At 47.5% G+C, this 16,950-nt stretch overlaps 1 protein-coding gene across 2 annotated transcripts in view; it reads left to right on the forward strand.

Moving 5' to 3' along the window:
* BCL2L11 (BCL2 like 11) overlaps positions 1-16,369 on the forward strand; it is a 43,395-nt gene extending 27,026 nt beyond the window's left edge. The window contains exons 4-5 of one of the 2 annotated variants that reach the window (XM_044918477.1): positions 4,037-4,146; positions 7,204-7,283. In XM_044918477.1, the coding sequence (XP_044774412.1) occupies positions 4,037-4,146; positions 7,204-7,215 (122 nt within the window). In that variant the 3' untranslated portion in view covers positions 7,216-7,283. Of the gene's footprint in view, positions 1-4,036; positions 4,147-7,203; positions 7,284-16,287 lie in introns of those variants that run through there. The other variant, XM_044918478.1, reaches the window with a different exon arrangement.
* Positions 16,370-16,950: the final 581 nt, after the last annotated feature.

The raw sequence follows: 16,950 nt of genomic DNA on the forward strand, positions 1-16,950 counted from the left end.
GCATCTCAGCTCTTTCCACAGTTTGGCTATTGCAGACATTGCTGCTATGAACATTGGGGTGCATATGGCCCTTCTTTTCACTACATCTGTGTCTTTGGGGTAAATACCCAGGAGTGCAATTGCTGGGTCATAGGGTAGCTCTATTTTTAAATTTTTGAGGCACCTCCACACTGTTTTCCAAAGTGGCTGTACCAACTTGCATTCCCACCAACAGTGTAAGAGGGTTCCCCTTTCTCCACAACCTCTTCAACATTTGTTGTTTCTTGCCTTGTCAAGTTTTGCCATTCTAACTGGTGTAAGGTGGTATCTCAATGTTGTTTTGGTTTGAATTTCCCTGATGGCTAATGATGATGAACATTTTTTCATGTGTCTATTAGCCATTTGTATGTCTTCTTTAGAGAAGTGTCTGTTCATCTCTTCTGTCCACTTTTTGACTTGATTATTTGTTTTTTGGGTGTTGAGTTTGAGAAGTTCTTTATAGATCTTGGATACCAGCCCTTTATCTATAGTGTCATTTGCAAGTATCTTCTCCCATTCTTTGGGTTGCCTCTTTGTTTTGTTGACTGTTTCCTTTGCTGTGCGGAAGCTTTTTATCTTGATGAAGTCCCAAAAGTTCATTTTTGCTTTTGTTTCACCAGCTTTTGGAGATGTATCTTGAAAGAAGTTGCTGTGGCCGATGTCAAAGAGGTTACTGCCTATGTTCTCCTCTAGGATTTTGATGGATTCCTGTCTCACACTGAGGTCTTTCATCCACTTTGAGTTTATCTTTGTGAATGGTGTTAGAGAATGGTCGAGTTTCGTTCTTCTGCATGTGGCTGTCCAATTTTCTTCCCAGCACCATTTATTGAAGAGACTGTCTTTTTTCCATTGCATGTTTTTTCCTGCTTTGTCAAATACTATTTGACCATAGAGTTGAGGGTCCATATCTGGGTTCTCTATTCTGTTCCATTGGTCCATATGTCTGTTTTGGTGCCAGTACCATGCTGTCTTGGTGATCACAGCTTTGTAATATAGCTTGAAATCGGGCAACGTGATGCCCCCAGCTTTGTTTTTCTTTTTCAACATCTCCTTGGCGACTCGGGGTCTTTTCTGATTCCATACAAATTTTAGGATTGTTTGTTCCAGCACTTTGAAAAATGTCATTGGAATTTTGATCAGGATGGCATTGAAGGTATAGATTGCTCTGGGTAGCATAGACATTTTAACAATATTTATTCTTCCGATCCATGAGCATGGGATATTTTTCCATCTTTTTGTGTATTCTTCAATTTCTTTCATGAGTGTTTTGTAGTTCCTAGAGTATAGATCCTTTACCTCTTTGGTTAGGTTTACTCTGAGGTATCTTATGGTTTTTGGTGCTATTGTAAATGGAATCGTTTCTTCAATTTCTCTTTCTACAGTTGCGTTGTTAGTGTATAAGAAAGCAACTGATTTCTGTGCATTGATTTTGTATCCTGCCACATTACTGAATTGCTGGATGAGTTCTAGTATCTTGGGGGTGGAGTCTTTTGGGTTTTCCACATAAAGTATCATGTCATCTGCGAAAAGAGAGAGTTTGACTTCTTCTTTAACTTGCCAGTTGTTTTTAACCTGTCTACCATCTTTATAAGACACACAGTCTATATTTCACACATTTTTTTTTGGATAAATGGTATTTTTTTTCATTTCTGACTCTAGGATTGAAAGCAGATTACCCTTTTTTTTTTTAAGATTTTATTTATTTATTTGACAGAGAAAGACACAGCAAGAGAGGGAACCCAAGCTGGGGGACTGGGAGAAGGAGAAGCAGGCTCCCCGCTGAGCAGGGAGCCCGATGCGGGGCTTGATCCCAGGACCCTGGGATCATGACCTGAGCCGAAGGCAGACGCTTAACCGACTGAGCCACCCAGGTGCCCCTGATTACCCTTCTTTTAATTTAAATTTTATTTTTAAGTAAATTGTATGCACAACCTGGGGCTCGAACTCCCAACCCCAAGATCAAGTCGCATGCTCCACCTACTGAGCCAGCTGGGTACCCCTGAGAGCAGATTACTCTTCAGGAGAGCCTTGTAGAGTGAGAAACAAGTGGGGGCTCTGAATGAAGCCCAGAAGGGGTGTGTGGCAGTAGCTCTGAGGTGGCCACACGGTGTCCTGCTTGCTGGTCTGGTCACCTGTGGATGGGGCAGCTATGTCCCTGCGGGGCCGGTTAGCAGGATGGTATGAAATGACTCGCACCAAACCTTCAGGCTCTGAGGTGTAGTAGGCATTCTAAGAAAAGAGCTTTCCTTTCTCTCAGGGGTGAGTTGACTTTTTTTAACAGCTTCTGAAGTTGGGATAAAAAAACCACTTGATTGCTGATAGTATAAAAAGAATAGTAATGATTGGATACCTCTGACAGACTAAATCTTTAAAGCGCTGCAAACCCAAAAGAAGGAGGTGAACTATTATATCACCACCTGGCATCACATCTACCCTGAAATTTTGTTTCCTGCCAGTTTTAGCCATTTAAAATAGGCTTTTACGGAGCTATGATAAAACTATTTATGTGGCAAAGATACAGTCAAAGTAATTTTTATGTGGTTGGGGGGTGTATTCAGGGGACGTGCCTGGCTTATCCTAGAAGTTTCTCTGTGGTCAGCCTTCACGTTCTCCCCTAGGGCTTCCTTTAGGAATCTTCCCTTGGCTTACTCACAGAGCACAGATAATTCTGGAGAGCATCCATGTGCATTCTTCTTTGCACATACATGTGCACGCATGTACACACACACACTCAGTGCCCATCCTCTCTCAGGCACTCCCTCTCTGTGTGGGGTCATTGTTGGATTCCTGTGGGTGGGGGTTGGGGGGCAAAGAAGGTAGACAAGAGTTTTGAGAAGACTTGGTAAAAACTCAGTTTATTTTTTCAGAGTGCGCTTTTAAGTGCTTTTATAGAGCTACGAATCAACATCAGTTTTACTTAAAACGATAAAATTCAGAAACCCCACATACAAAATATTTTTGCAAAAATACAAAACAGAAAGCCATATGCATAGTATTGCGAAATCTGATCATTACAGGTTTTTAAAATATTTTGCTGTGGTCAGAACATAACACGTGTGTCTAATTGTGAGTACACTGTGCCCATGCTTAACAGTAAGTTAACAAGTCACAAGCCCAAGAACCTCGTCTCTTTTCCTGTGCCCACAATGCCAAACCATTCTCTCCTGAGTGTGGAGAATGCCATCTTCCTGGTGCCTTTTGGGATCTTTTGACAACTCCCAGTTTTGCTCCCCTTCACATGGCTTTTAAATGGTTTCAGCAACAAATGGATGAGTGGACTGGGTGTGAATGTTAGTGACAGCTTAATGGGAAGGGACATCTCCCTCTTCTTTCAAAAATGCGTTTGCTCCTTCACCCAGAACATTTCCTCTCCCCATATGGGTCTTGCAGACTTGAATCCAACCCACCTTTATGGGCCGCATTTATACTGAGACAAAACACACAGGTATGCCTTAACTTGGCCGTGGGGTAGCACTTGTAAGTGATGGTGTCTGCACCTGCTCCCGTAGAAACGAGCTCATTCAAGTCGCCTGCTGATTCTCAGGTTTTCCCTTATTCTATAGCATTAGATGGGACAGCCACTTCATCTCCAATTCCTGTGTGATGTTTGAAATTTCCCTAGGAATTCTGCCTTGTGTGAAGATCAGAGTAGTTACTTTGCTGACAACCTGAATTTTTATGTTCTATTTGTTTCAAGTATGAATTTTTTTTTTTTTTTGGTCATCTTTATTGTACCACTTTTGTGTTAGTTTATTTTGAAATGGAAGCATGTAATTAATTGGCCGGGACGTTTTTAAGGTTTGCAATTCTGAGTGTCCGGTTTTGAAAAAGTCAGTTATTCATCCGTCACTCTTTAACCAAATTGAGGTAGGACCCTACCACCATCACATAGTGCAGAGTCCTAAAGTGAGGGAGATTCCAAAAACAAAACAGAGTGTGTGAGATGGGCTTGCTTCTAGAACGTGCTAAATGCTCTATGGAAAACAATGTGATTTTTGTTCTGTTTGTTCTGATGCAGCTTCCATGAGGCGGTCTCAGGCCGTACCTGCAGATACACGCCCGGAGATATGGATTGCACAAGAGTTGCGGCGTATTGGAGACGAATTTAATGCATATTACCCAAGGAGGGTAATGATGTTTTATTTACCCCTTCTCCTCACACCCTCCCCCTCCCCACAATTTTTTTTTTCCCTAAGGTGACTAGTAATAATGGAAATGCGAGGTATTACCTGTGTGTGACCCACCATTGTTTCTCCGTTCCCATTTTCCATTTGAAAATGTTTTATGGATGAATTTAAGTCATGGTAATTAAATAGGATATCGTACAAGGTGGCAAAGGGACATCCATGCTAAGAAAGGGGTTATGGACCTGCTTTGACATATTCCCACATAAATAGTAACGTAATTTTGAATCCGTGTAGAGGGTTTCTGCATTCCTTTTGGGCAGTTGGGGTCAAAGGTAAAGACCTATTAAAATTTCCATCCTCACTCAGCCCAGGGGGGCGATGCCGGCAGTAGTCCTGCAGTGTTTGACGGGCAGAGCGGGAGAGCCACCCCCTTCAGTCCGTGGTGCTGTCCTTGAATGCTGTCAGGAGGCCATTAACCAGGAGTCTGGGATCTGGGGCATAAAAATTTTATACCCTGAATTGACTGCCACTTACATGTTAAGGTGTGCTGTTGATTTAAAAAAAAACAAACCAACCCTATGTCTTCTTCTGTAGACACAGTGTATTTTGTTGGTTTTGCCCATTGGCAATAGCCACTACCATTTGGACACCTTTTGCCCATGGAAGACTTCCAAAGTGTGTAGGCTTTAACTCTGGGAATTAGGGCTGGTATGAGCGTATGTGAGTACTTCCTGTAAAGGGTACACTAACAAAGATGTGATAGAACGTAATTTTGGCTTGTTTACATTTTTCCAAACAACCAAGTATGAGGCTATTTCTGTTGATTTATCCAAAAAGAAGACACATCTTATTTTGTAGAAAAAGCTGTAATTGTTACTGTCATTCTTTCTTACTCTGTTACTGGTCTTCTGGCTCCTTTTTTTCTGAACGTTACAGCTTCATACAAGTATCCCTTCAAGATTTTTTTTGAACCTTTTTTTTTTTCTGGAAGGATAGGTCATGTTTAGAATACCCCAGTGTTTGTGTCCTGCTTTAAACGCTGGTCTCTTTTTTAGCTAGCTGTTGCTAAGTAAGTGGATGTTACCTGTTAATTGCTTTGAGTCCTTGTTTTCCTGTCCATTCAATGCCTTTCAAGCTTTTTTTAGACACACATGGAGACATCCTCCCATTTGCAGAGGGTCTTTCATTTATTCCTTCAGTATAGGGTCTCTGTAAGGGAGCCAGGGATGCTCTGAAAATTCACATTGGATCCTCTTCATACCTTGCTATGGGTCTGTATGTGTGCACACATGTGTGTGCGTGTGTGTTTGATGGGAAATGTGCTATAGTATGATTCTATTATTAAATGAGAACTGTCACATTGATGAATGGGTTTAGGAATTTCTTATATGGCCGTCTTTAGCTGGCAAGAATATCCAGCATCCTACATCTGCCATTTACGGTGTATAAATTCCTTTCCAACCTAGCTCTGAAATGGTAATTGTTTTTGCAAGGTTGATTGTTTCATAATTTGCCACTACAGTTACTCTCCCCCTACCCCCAGCTCCTTTGCCTTGGTTTCCCTGAAGGGATTTTGGTGTTCCTGTGTGTGACTGGACTTTTACCTCTCTTGGTGGACCAGGAGGGACTGGTCAGAAGCAGGGCCCCAGTGCATTCATGATGACCTCATGCTGGGGTAGGGAGGCTGATGCTGACTGAAGAGGGTAGGCTGATTCTGGGGGGCATTCCGTAATTCAGCAGGGAAAGATGGCAGAGTGGCCTCTCACGATGAGCCTAAGCAGCGAACTGACCAGCGTGCGGGGCCTCCTCTTTCTGTGTCTTGAAGGGGCTCATAGATGTCCTTGGGCCAGATCTGACGTGGAGGGGGCCGCCCAAGAGAGGAGGCTATTGGGGCCCTGGTGCCTTCAGAGTCCAGAAGCTCTGGACACCAAGAGCCCACACAGCTCCACTCTGAGGGACTAGATGTCTTGTAAGGCCACAGAGCTAGATGTCTTGTAAGGATATTATGTATAAGTTTCTCTTTAAACTTACACAGGCTATTGGTGACTCTATAAGGTTCCCCCCTGGGCCTGCCCAGATGGACCTGGTTGATGCACCTCCATGGTGGCCTGTGTGATCAGCGATAAGACATGGGCCAGGTGTGTCGTGGGGGTTGGTGCACAGCATAGGCCGACGAGGTGGACAGTTCTAGTCACGTGCAAATGGGACGCAAGCTGTGGGGTTGTTTTCATTGCCTTGCCTGTCCGTGGGAGGTGAGAGAACAGTGTCTAGCAGGTTCTATCCTTCCTCCCCTCCTCTTCTCCCAGTGTTATTTCACAGTTTAATGTTTAAGAGGATATTGGAGATGGTCGTATCTATCTGTTCAAATGAGATGCAACCTGTTTGTTCACAGTGCTTTTGGTAAAATAAATGTAAGTTAATTTCATCGCAGGATCACACTATTTTCTGGTTGTAAATCTTATTTTGCATCTCTTTAAAAAAAAATGAACCAATGTCAAAATGCGGTCACTAATAATTTAAGGGACTGTAGCTTCCTAAGTAGGCTGGGGATATTGGGGGAGGTGTAGGGACAGGCTCTAGGTTTATAACCTGATTTTTCTGTAATGAAGGCAAATATGTTCTCCAGATTTTATGCAAATAACCCGTTCAAAACACCAGACTCTGGATAGTGACACAGTGACCCCCAAAGCTACAGACACCTGTCTTGATATTGCTGGTTAAAAATAATCCCGAGTCTGCAGTGTCACTGGCGGTCCATTTATTGGGGGTAGAAATCTGGGGAGGAAATGGGAGGCCGTAGCAGAAAATCGGGCATTCAGATCACCTGCCGTCTTCACGGTGCGGGGGGTAGGGGGGTTACTTCTTGTTGAGCAGTGTACAGCCCCCGCCTTGCTTTATGATGGTTGCTTTATGATGGTTGCTTTATAATGGATTTCAGCATTGTAAATATTGAGTGTCTTTATTTGCTTAATACTATTACAGTAGCTTTTCTAAAGTGTTGGTCTTTCACTGCCATGAGCCTTGCGAAGCCTGACAGGATATTTTCCCATTTTTTCAGTTAGAGCAATAGAGGAAGGTGTCGTATAGTTGTCATGTGTTCAGTCCACTTAAGGGCAGTGGGGAAGCGTATGAAACGGAGCTGTGGAGTCTGAGCCCTTGAAGGAGGAGATGAGAGAGGCACAGGTGAGCGCAAAGTCCCAGTGCATGTTTCCCCTTTTTCTTTTGTGACTCCGTGTACTTGCCCCCAAACGACCCCACCAGGGCAGAGTGACCGTGTCCCCCTCCGTCTGGTAAGTCTGACCGCTCCAAGTCTCTGGCGTATTTTTGTAACTTTCTGTTTCGAAATAATCTCAGACTTCCATCTAAAAGTTGCAAGAATGGCACAGAGAACCCTCTTCTACCTGCCACCCGAGCTCCCCACGGTTCCCGTGTTGCCACATTCGCTTTAATGTTCCCCCCCTTTTGTACCTGTGCACATACCATTTTCTGAGCTCTTTGGGAATAAATGACAGGTGTGATATTCTTTTACCCTCAAATACATCAGTGTGTGTTTCCTAAGAATGAGAATATTCACTTACATAACCGCAGTGTAATTCTCAAAATCAGGAAATTAGCAGTGTGACAGCACTGTTCTGTAATCTGTGGACTTCATCCAAACTTTACTAGTTGTGCCAAAAATGTCCTTTATAGTAGCCAAAAAAAAAAAAAAAACAAAACAAAACAAAAGTTTTTTTCTGGCCCAGGATTCAGTTTAGAGTCATGCGTTCAATTTAGTTGTCTTGTTGCTTTGATGCCATTAATTCGGAACCATTCCTCCGTCTTTGTGACCCTCACATTTTTGAAGGGTCAGGACACTTAGAGAGTCTCCCTGAATTGGATTTGTCTGATGTCTCCTTGGGATGAGATTCCAGTTTTGTGTTCTGGGCAGGAATATGCAGGGGCAACATCGTGTCCTCTCCCATCCATTGCTTCGGGAGGCACGTGGAGGCCATTTGTCCTGTTATTGGTGATGTTGACTCTGGTCAAAGGTGGGTCCTACCACTCTAAAGTCAGCATGTGTCCATCTGAAATGGAAAAGAAGTGTGTGTAGAGGATGAAGAACTTCCTTTCCCCATTGTATATGTTTATCCCATTAATCAGCCTAAATTCACGGGTCCCTGTTTAATTTCAACAGGCTTACTCTGCATTATTTTGAGTACTTATTTTGATCCTCAGATTGTCACAGATCTGGCCGTGGCAGCCCCCTGGTGTATTTTCACCTGTCATTAAGCATTAAAGGGCCTCGGTCGTGCAGGCACGTCTAGAACGTGGCACAAGAAAAAACCCAAGGGCCCGTGGAGGTGGTGGAGCTCCCAGAAGGCATCTGTTGCTGAATGGCCTACACCCACACGCAGCCCTGACCCTTCCAGCCCCCTGTGCCTGGGCTCTCGGGGAATGCTGGGGAGCGTGGAGGTCAGTGGGCTAGTAGGGAAGAAGATTTCTCAGAGACGCTAGATCTCTGTTTTATGAAGAGGGTGAGTGGCTCGTGTGTAGCTGAATGGTGGAGCCTGGAACACTGTGTGCTTACCACCCGTTCTCAGGGGATGGTGTCCACTTGGATAGGATTCTTAGCCGTGGGCCAAGGATGCAGTCCAAGTCTGTGGAGCATGTGCTGGGCCCTTCAGAACATCAGAACATGTGCTCTTAGGGTAATTAGACCCATCCTCTACCCCACATCTGCTCCCCCCCCCCCCCCCCCCCTACCAAGGCTGTGATTGTTTACCTTTGGTGGCCTCCCCCAGGCCTTGTAGTCAGGTTGCACAGTTTGCTCTGTGCACAGCCAGACTGCTCTTGGTTGACAGGGACTTGGGGATGTCCTGGCCGTGGCCTGGGTGAGCAGCAGCACGTGAAGCTACATCAGACCCTCTAGATGGGCCAAGAAGTGAATGAAAACCTTTTCATTGTTTTGATCCCAAGAAACAGTGTATCTTTTGTTTACACTGCCTGCTTCCTACTTCTTCTGTCCCAGGCATGTGCAGGCATGAGTAGACTGAACTGCAGGCCAACTGAAGTTTAGCACCAAACCAGACAAAGTAGAGAGGGAGAGGTAGATGGCTCGCAGACCGGTTTAGATGGAAACAAAAGTTTACTGGAAGTGTCACCCATTTGCATTTTCATATACGATACATGAACTTGAAGTCTCCCTCTGCTGTCCTTCCTACGATGTGAATTCCCTGTGCTGTCTGATTCCTGGTTTTATAAATGATAATCTTCTGTAGAGAATGTACAAGGGAGAGATCTAATCGGTAGCTAGCTTGTTTGGGAATAGCATAACCTGAACATAAACCCAGAGATATGTGTTCCCTGACAACATTCTTTTGAGGCCCTCATTAATTGAACATAGAAGCTTAATAAATGAGCCACTTTCTTTTACTGTCTGAGCAAAGAATAGTGGAAAATCTGCATATGAAATGCCGCATTAAAACTAGACCTATCTCATGAGGTGGTGAGTTGCCCATGACTTGATAGAATGACAGTTTTCATAGCAAAAACAGTTGTGAGTAGCTTAAATGAATTAGTGCCCGTCATTGATCTGTGATCCAGTTTGAAGATTCAGTGAGTGTTTCCCTTGGAGCTGAAGGAGGTAGTTCCGTGTTGTGGTTTTAAGTGCCTTCCAACGCCCCCCATCACGGAGTCCCTGGAGCCTGTGTGATCCAAGAGTCATCCTTCCTATGGCTTCAGCCCTTTGTGTTTTTCCCTGAGACCTTCGAGACAGCACATGGTTCAGCTTATCCCAATGGCAACTGTGGACGGCAGGTTTTCTGAACGAGGGTTTTCCATGACTTGGGGATAAAGTATGATCTTACGGGAAAGCAGGGCTTGTGGACAGGTGTGAAAACTTTGGGGTGAGGCCTTGAATCCTGAGTCCATCCATTATGTCCTCTAGGAGCCCCATTTTCTCTCCATCTCCTAGGGATGTGGCGAAGGTCACAGGGAAACATTCAGGGACGGAGCTAGAAGTTGCTGTCATCGTTTGCCCATCGTTCTGGTGTCTCTTTGAACCATAATTGAAACATTTCTCAGTTGGTCTTCGGAGTTTATAGAGAGATGCTGCTAACTTGGTTCACTTGTCTTTCAGTACCCTGCTTGTGTTGGGCCCTACTGATGCATGCTGTGTCTGGGTGTACGCAAACAGGAGGCTGGGGCGCTGGGGTGTGTTTAAATGGCTGGGTGGGCATCAGCCGGGACGCGGCGGTGTTCATGCACGCTGCCTGGGGCCAATGCTCCATCCGTCTGTGGCAGGTGGGTACACCTGCACGCCTGCCTCACAGCGGGGGGACCCGGGCCACTCACATAGAACCGTTCAGAGGTGCAGGTGCCCGGAGGGGGACTTCAGAGAGGTCTGACTGGGGTTTTTTAATCTCTGGAGGAGGAAATGAAGATGCGCATGAGGTGCGTCTGCAGGCGTCTCTCACCATCCTTCGCTAGACTTCTCCCAGCTGAACCAGAGCAGGGAGGTTCGGGTTGTGGTTACAGTGCATTACATCTCATCAGCATTTCTCTGAGGCTGGGGCATTTCAGAACGGTGTATTCTCGCTCTGAGGCTTGTATTTTGTCTGATAGAGCCCCGACCCACCCGGGAGCTGTAAGAACCATCTCTGGCTTCTCTGTGAGTGGTCACCGTGCAGCGCCACACTTCCCAGGCGACGGTCGGGGGTCTGAGGGCCGGCGAGTGGGTTAGAGATCTGCCTGGTGGAGGGGTGTGCCGCCCTGCAGGAAGAAAACCCAGGCACACCGGGCCTGACTGGAAGTCAACCAAGGAAGAGGTTGCTCTACAGAAAGCCTGCACTGTAATAGTTTCTTTGAAATGATGCATCAAAACGAAGGAGAGTTGGATTCGTGCAAATGGGATTTTCCTGTGACTGCAGGGCCTGGGCAGGTCAGCGGCAGCTCCGGTGGCTCGGCCAGTGCCGGGGAAGCTCACCCCTGCCCCGCGAGCGGGAGCAGCGCATCCGGGGGAGGGGCTCCCAGCACCCTTTCCGCAGCTGTGTTGACATCCTAGTGAGTTGGGCACAAGGTATGCAAATGCCCCCGCGGCCGTGGTGATGAGCAGAAAGTGAAGCTGGGCAGCACTGCAGCGGCCTGGCACCTGAAGGCAGGGGGCTCTCAAACCTGCTCTAAAATCTGGGCCCAGGTGGAGAGACCCCCACATCTTCCCAAAGATGCCCCACACGGGCAGGCCCTTTTCCTCTCTCATCTCTGTCACTTGTCATGAAAAATACTATTTAGGTTGATGGGGGTTATGAGTGGGTAGAGGTGGTCTTCCATCAGGATCGCTGGGGCCACTCTCTGCTCCCCGCCCCCCAGCCCGGTCACCTTGGATTACGGCAACAACACCCAGCCCTGTTCCTGGGAGATGCTGCGACGGCCCCTGGGGAAGCAGGCACATCCAGACGCCCACGTGACATGTCCGCACCTGCCGATCTGGCGCAGACGTTCCCTGTCTGAGTCTCACAGTCCCGAATTCCGTCTCTTCTAACATGTTACCAAAGATACATCCTTTTAAAAAGGGAGAAAAAAAAATTTAAGACCTCTTAGATATTCAGTGTTGAAATTAGCTTAAAAATTTCTGTGTGTCTCAGAGTTCTGTTGGTATTCCTTGCTTTTTCGTTTGTCTCTTAGAATTTGCTATTGAGCTCTCGGATATAATGGTGGAGATCGGGCCATGTTTCCCGGGTTACTTTGACTGCCAGAAAACTCTTAGCTAAACTCTGGCTCTTTGGCATTAGATCTCAGGTTCCCAGGGTAAGTCTCTCTTTCTTGATGTCATTTCTGATCTCTCTTTTGTGTTTTTTGCACTGGGCCCATCTGTGTGTTTTTATGGTTAAGCTCCCTTGAGTAATGCGAATGTATATGTGTTGTACCTTCTGAGTCCTTCGGCCCAGTGGGGTTTGGACCAGCCTTTGGAGCGTGGATTGGTGAGCTTGTGTGTTCTACCCTATGCTGAAGTCTGAGTTGACTTGATTTTGAGTCCACAAGCTTGGTCTGTCCCCTCATCTGTGAAATGTGGAGGAGAGCAATACTGGCCCACAGCATTGTTGTGAAGACTGGAAAGGGGTCTGTCTGGCACGTCATTTCATTGAGTGGTGGCAGTGAGTGACTCTTCCGGACCCCGGGCTAGGGCGCACAAAGTCCGAAGGCCTGGTGTATCTTGGGCGGCTTTTCAGACACTGGGCTCATCTCTGCCTGCAGGAGAGTGGACCTGGCTCCAGAGCTGTGTGCGGTGGTTACCCTGACCATTTCTCCGGGCAACCTCGGGTCAGGGTCTTTTTTTGTATCTGCATACCTGCTTCCCTGGATTGGGCAGGGGAGGATGTCTTGCTCTGATTATTTTTGCATTAAAATAGTAATTAAATTCCGATACTTGGTTGGTCGTCTCAAGTGTAAGTTGAAGGTGGTCCTTGTGCAGACACCACTGTGGCGGCTGGTGCTGTATCCAGTCATCCTCCCTCCTCTTGGCTGCTGCAGACGGAGGGAGCCCCAGCCCCAGCCCAAGTCCTGTGTTTCAGGGCCACGGTGGCTCAGAGTGGCCCAGCTCCTGGTAAGTCTGCCCAGAACCTGCTCAAGGGTGTTCCTTTGGTGCAGCCCCATCCCCAGCTGCCACCCAGCTTGAGCCCATGTCCTCTGTTTGGGGATTCCCTGCGGAATGCTCTTGACACTGTCTCCAGGGATATTTTTCAGATCTTCCAGGAAGAGTACCTGAGTGTCCATCAGGGAAGCCTGTCCCAGCTCTGCGCCTTCCTGCTCTGGCTCTCCCGGGGCCCCACTGCCTCTCTGGCAAGCGCTGCTCTCCCTGCCTCTTATTTACCTGTGCATTGCTGTTGTCCTGTTACCCTGTTTATTTGTATGGCTCTTCGTCACCAGAGTGTAAGGTTCATAGAAAGAGATGCTATTGCACTTTTCTTTCGACAGGAAGGCCCCCTCCGCATCTTGACTCCACTTCGGCACAGGCCTCCCATTTTACTGGAATATGTAGGTGTTCTTTGCCTGCACAGTGGGAACTTGACTCCTGATTCCAGAGGCAGGGCGGTGGCAGTGGCTTTCTTCCAGACTGCTGTCAGTGTTGGTAGCACCCACGGTAGCCCTTGGGCTGGGCTGTGCGTCACTGTTCTGCACTTGCTGCTGAAGACACAGGTATTGCCCACCAGGCCTAATGGGTGCAGACACAGCCTTCAGAGTCGGGCCCCAGCACACCCCCTGTCCCGTGCAAGCAGGCCTCGGGGCTGCGGGAGCCCCTGACCCAGAGAGGAGCATGGACTGTCGGAGTTGGTTCCTGGGGGGAGACACAAAGCTGAATGTTGAAGGAGTCATCTTCTGGACATATGGGATGGCCATAAAAGTCAATCACCCCAAAGAATATTGTTCCTGCTAGACCATGGAGATAAAAAGACCCAACAGGATGGGGTCCTACACATCAAGCACTTGTGATTGTGTGTGTGTGTGTGTGTGTGTGAGCAAAAGAGATCACCTTAATGCATGAATTGTTTGTACTTAGTAGCATATTCAGTTTTTCTTTTTAAAATCTCCTTTACCCAAATGCATCCCATTAATATATCTCCCTAAAGTACTTTTATGAGTTAGATTAAAACGGCGTCACACAAGTCTGATCTAAGAAGTGTTTTTTTAAAAAGGGAAGGACCAAGAATGTTCGTTAAGCATGAACGGGTATATTTGTTCGCTAGGGCTGCAGTGACAGAGTACATTAGACGGGGGGTTAAACAACAGAACTGTGTGTGTTGACAGTGCTGGAGGCCAGACTGAGACCTGCGGCTGGCTGCGCTGATGTGTGCTCAGCGCCGACAGCTGGAGGCCGGCTGGCCGGCCTCACCCACCACCACCCTCGTACCGCCTGCCCCACACTGGTGTCATCGGGCACCTACCGCGTGCTCCTGTGAGTGAGCTGACGTGGACGGCTGCAGGTGCTAGAGGGCAGCGAGTCTGCCTGTCCTGCAGCTCTTTCTGAGCCGTGGGCCGCACCCGCTGAGCTGTGCCAGTAGTCAAGGGTTTTCGGGACTGGCATGGCCTTGGTGTTCAGTCGTAATGGCTTCCTCCATTGAATGTTGTCCAAAAGCAGTTTCTCGCTGGCTTAAAAGCGTGTGCCGTGTTGTCATGTGCGCTGCCTGAGAGGGCAGGCCTCCCACTGTCCTTCCTGAGTACTTGCAGCGTTTTCTTGTTTGTCAGGGATCAGGTGTGTTCCTTTTGCCAAAATTTCCTGCATGGCCCCCACCCCCTCCCCGGCTTCCTTCAAACACCCCCCACATCCTTGACGTTTGGGATGCAGGCAGAACCCTAAAAAACTTGGAAAGATTCATCTCGTGATGAGACTCTTCAGCGTCCCAGCTACCGCCGTCCACCCAATGTCCGCAAAGGGTTGGGGGGAGATGTCTCCTCTCAGACGCTGCCAGGTCTGGAAGCAGTTGGGACCTGTCCCTAACGTGGCCCTGTCCCCTTACTGGTGTCACTTTGACCACATTCTCTGGTCGTACTGAGGCTGGTAGTGACACCTGGCTGACATGAGATTTCCCACCTTGAAGTGATTGCTTAGCCCCGCGTGTGCTTTCTTCATTTTAGTAAGTCGTGGTTTTATTTTGAATAAGCCTCTTTCAACCTATTAATATTAGTCTCAACTAAAATTAACCTTCCCCTAAATTATTCTCACACAGAAAAAGCAAACTAATTTTGAAAGTTAAATCAAAACAAAGCAATCTTGTGTGTAAAACAGATAAAAATCACAGACTGTGGTTACGGAGCGCCTCTACAGGAATCGCTTACAGAAAGCCGATTTCCTCCAGTCTGGTTATGGAAGGAGAACGGGAAACGCCCGGGCCTTATCACAATCCCGTCCTGTCAGACAAGTCCTTGCGAGCTCGTGTAAACAGTCACAGGCAGGGGCTCCGCTCGCAGCTGGTGTCTGCGTGCAGTGTTTGTGTGTGATGGGGGACGCCGGTTCCCAGCCCCACTCGTGGCCCGTGGTTCCACCAGGCTGTGTTGGAAGCCTCACCTGCCCGATTGAGAAGGGGCTTCATGGAGAGCCCCAAACAGCGGAGCACTGGTCTCGGGCGTAGATGACTCATTAAGGAAACAACCTTAACGAGGGTAGGTTGCAGACCGGAACCGTGAGACGGGTTGTAGCTCCTGGCGTAGAGGCAGGTGTGCTCCTTTGCCACCTTTGGCTGCTCTGATTTACACACCGCACTCACCTGCAGAATGGATGAGAACTCACAGGTGGGCCCTCCGGAAGACCTGAGGACCTCGGACACCTTTAATCTAGCAACTGCCTTTTGAACAGTTTCTCCTCTTGTCATGAACATGGTGGTCACTAGCAAAGAGGCCTTTTTAAAAATTTTTCACTGTTCTTTGCTCCCCACGTGGGGTGGGAAGGTGGGGGTTGACCCCGCCTGTGTGTGTGACCGTGGACTCAGTGCTGAGCCACCCGTGTTTATATAGTGGATCCGCCCACCAGCAGCCAGAGGCGCGGTGGTGCATCCGTGCACCACTGGATTTAGCTTCTTAGGACAAATTACCCCAAATCACTGGTTTCTCAAGTAAACTACAGCTATCAGAAATTCACCCTCAGGGGAGTCGCGTATTTGAATGTTAATAACCTGGGTTGTGAGACAGTTCCTTCACATCTCTCTTGTGTCCCCTCTACCCCTACCTCTTCCCATGGGACGCCGACTCCATTGACTTGGGGGATGGCTTTCCTCCGCACCTGCACACAGGCTGAAGCATCCCCTGATCGAGGCGGTTCTGGCCAATGATGCCATGGCCCATAGAAAGAATACATGTTTTTTAGAGGGGCAAACTGAGATTCAGGGATTGTCTTTGCGGTTCCAAGCATCCTTTTGGTTTCTGTAAAGAAGCAGATTATTTGGCATGCTGCTCCTTATGTGGCGACGTCTCCCTCTGTGGGGGAGGTAGGAAGGACTTCGGCCTCGCAGTCTCGGGGGAAGGACCCGTGCTCGGAAGGTGCAGCACTTGTAAAGGGGTGCCCTTCGTAGCTGTGAAAATGGGATTGGTGGTTCCCTTAAATATAGGCGTCCCCCACCCAAAAATAACACGAGGGCTGAGAAACTAAGAAGCTTTCCTATTGTTGTTTCAGGTCTTTTTGAATAATTACCAAGCAGCCGAAGCCCACCCCCAAATGATTATCTTACGACTGTTACGTTACATCGTCCGCCTGGTGTGGAGATTGCAGTGACGACGGGTTCCTTGCGGAGCCAGATGGGTGCAGACATTTCGCTTGTTAAAACCAACAAGCCCCGGCACCACGGTGTGAGAGGTGCCATTGCCATGCAGCCCGCGGTTCTTTCCCTGAGAGGGCGTGCGGGGAGGCCGGCCGTCGCGTTCCCGAGGACGCCGCACTGCACGTGGACTTGACCTTTCTGTTCGCCACATGGCAGAATTTCCAATGGAAGTTTGTTGTGAATGTAAATGAGGGAGGATTCTTTTTAAAAAAAAAAAAAAGTACAAATCATGGTTCTTTGGAGCAGGATTTTATGTAAGAATGGTGTTTACACGTGGTGTGGGTTTTCTTCCACCTTCTTTAGTAAGAACAGGTTTTTCAAAAAGGAAATGGAAACTTTTTAACCAACTCATGAATGATTTTTGTACTAAAATTTTAAGAACCTCTTGCCTACTCTCAGAGGATTATATAGACTCTGCAGTGGAAACTGAGCCAGCTAATTGATAAAGCTGCCTTAGTTTATTTTTAAATTACTGTACAGAATTTTTAAACGGGAGAGGTATGAGATAGCCCCCTCCC

The sequence above is a fragment of the Neomonachus schauinslandi genome, chromosome 10 (assembly GCF_002201575.2).
Source record: "Neomonachus schauinslandi chromosome 10, ASM220157v2, whole genome shotgun sequence".
Classification (NCBI taxonomy): Eukaryota; Metazoa; Chordata; class Mammalia; order Carnivora; family Phocidae; genus Neomonachus; species Neomonachus schauinslandi.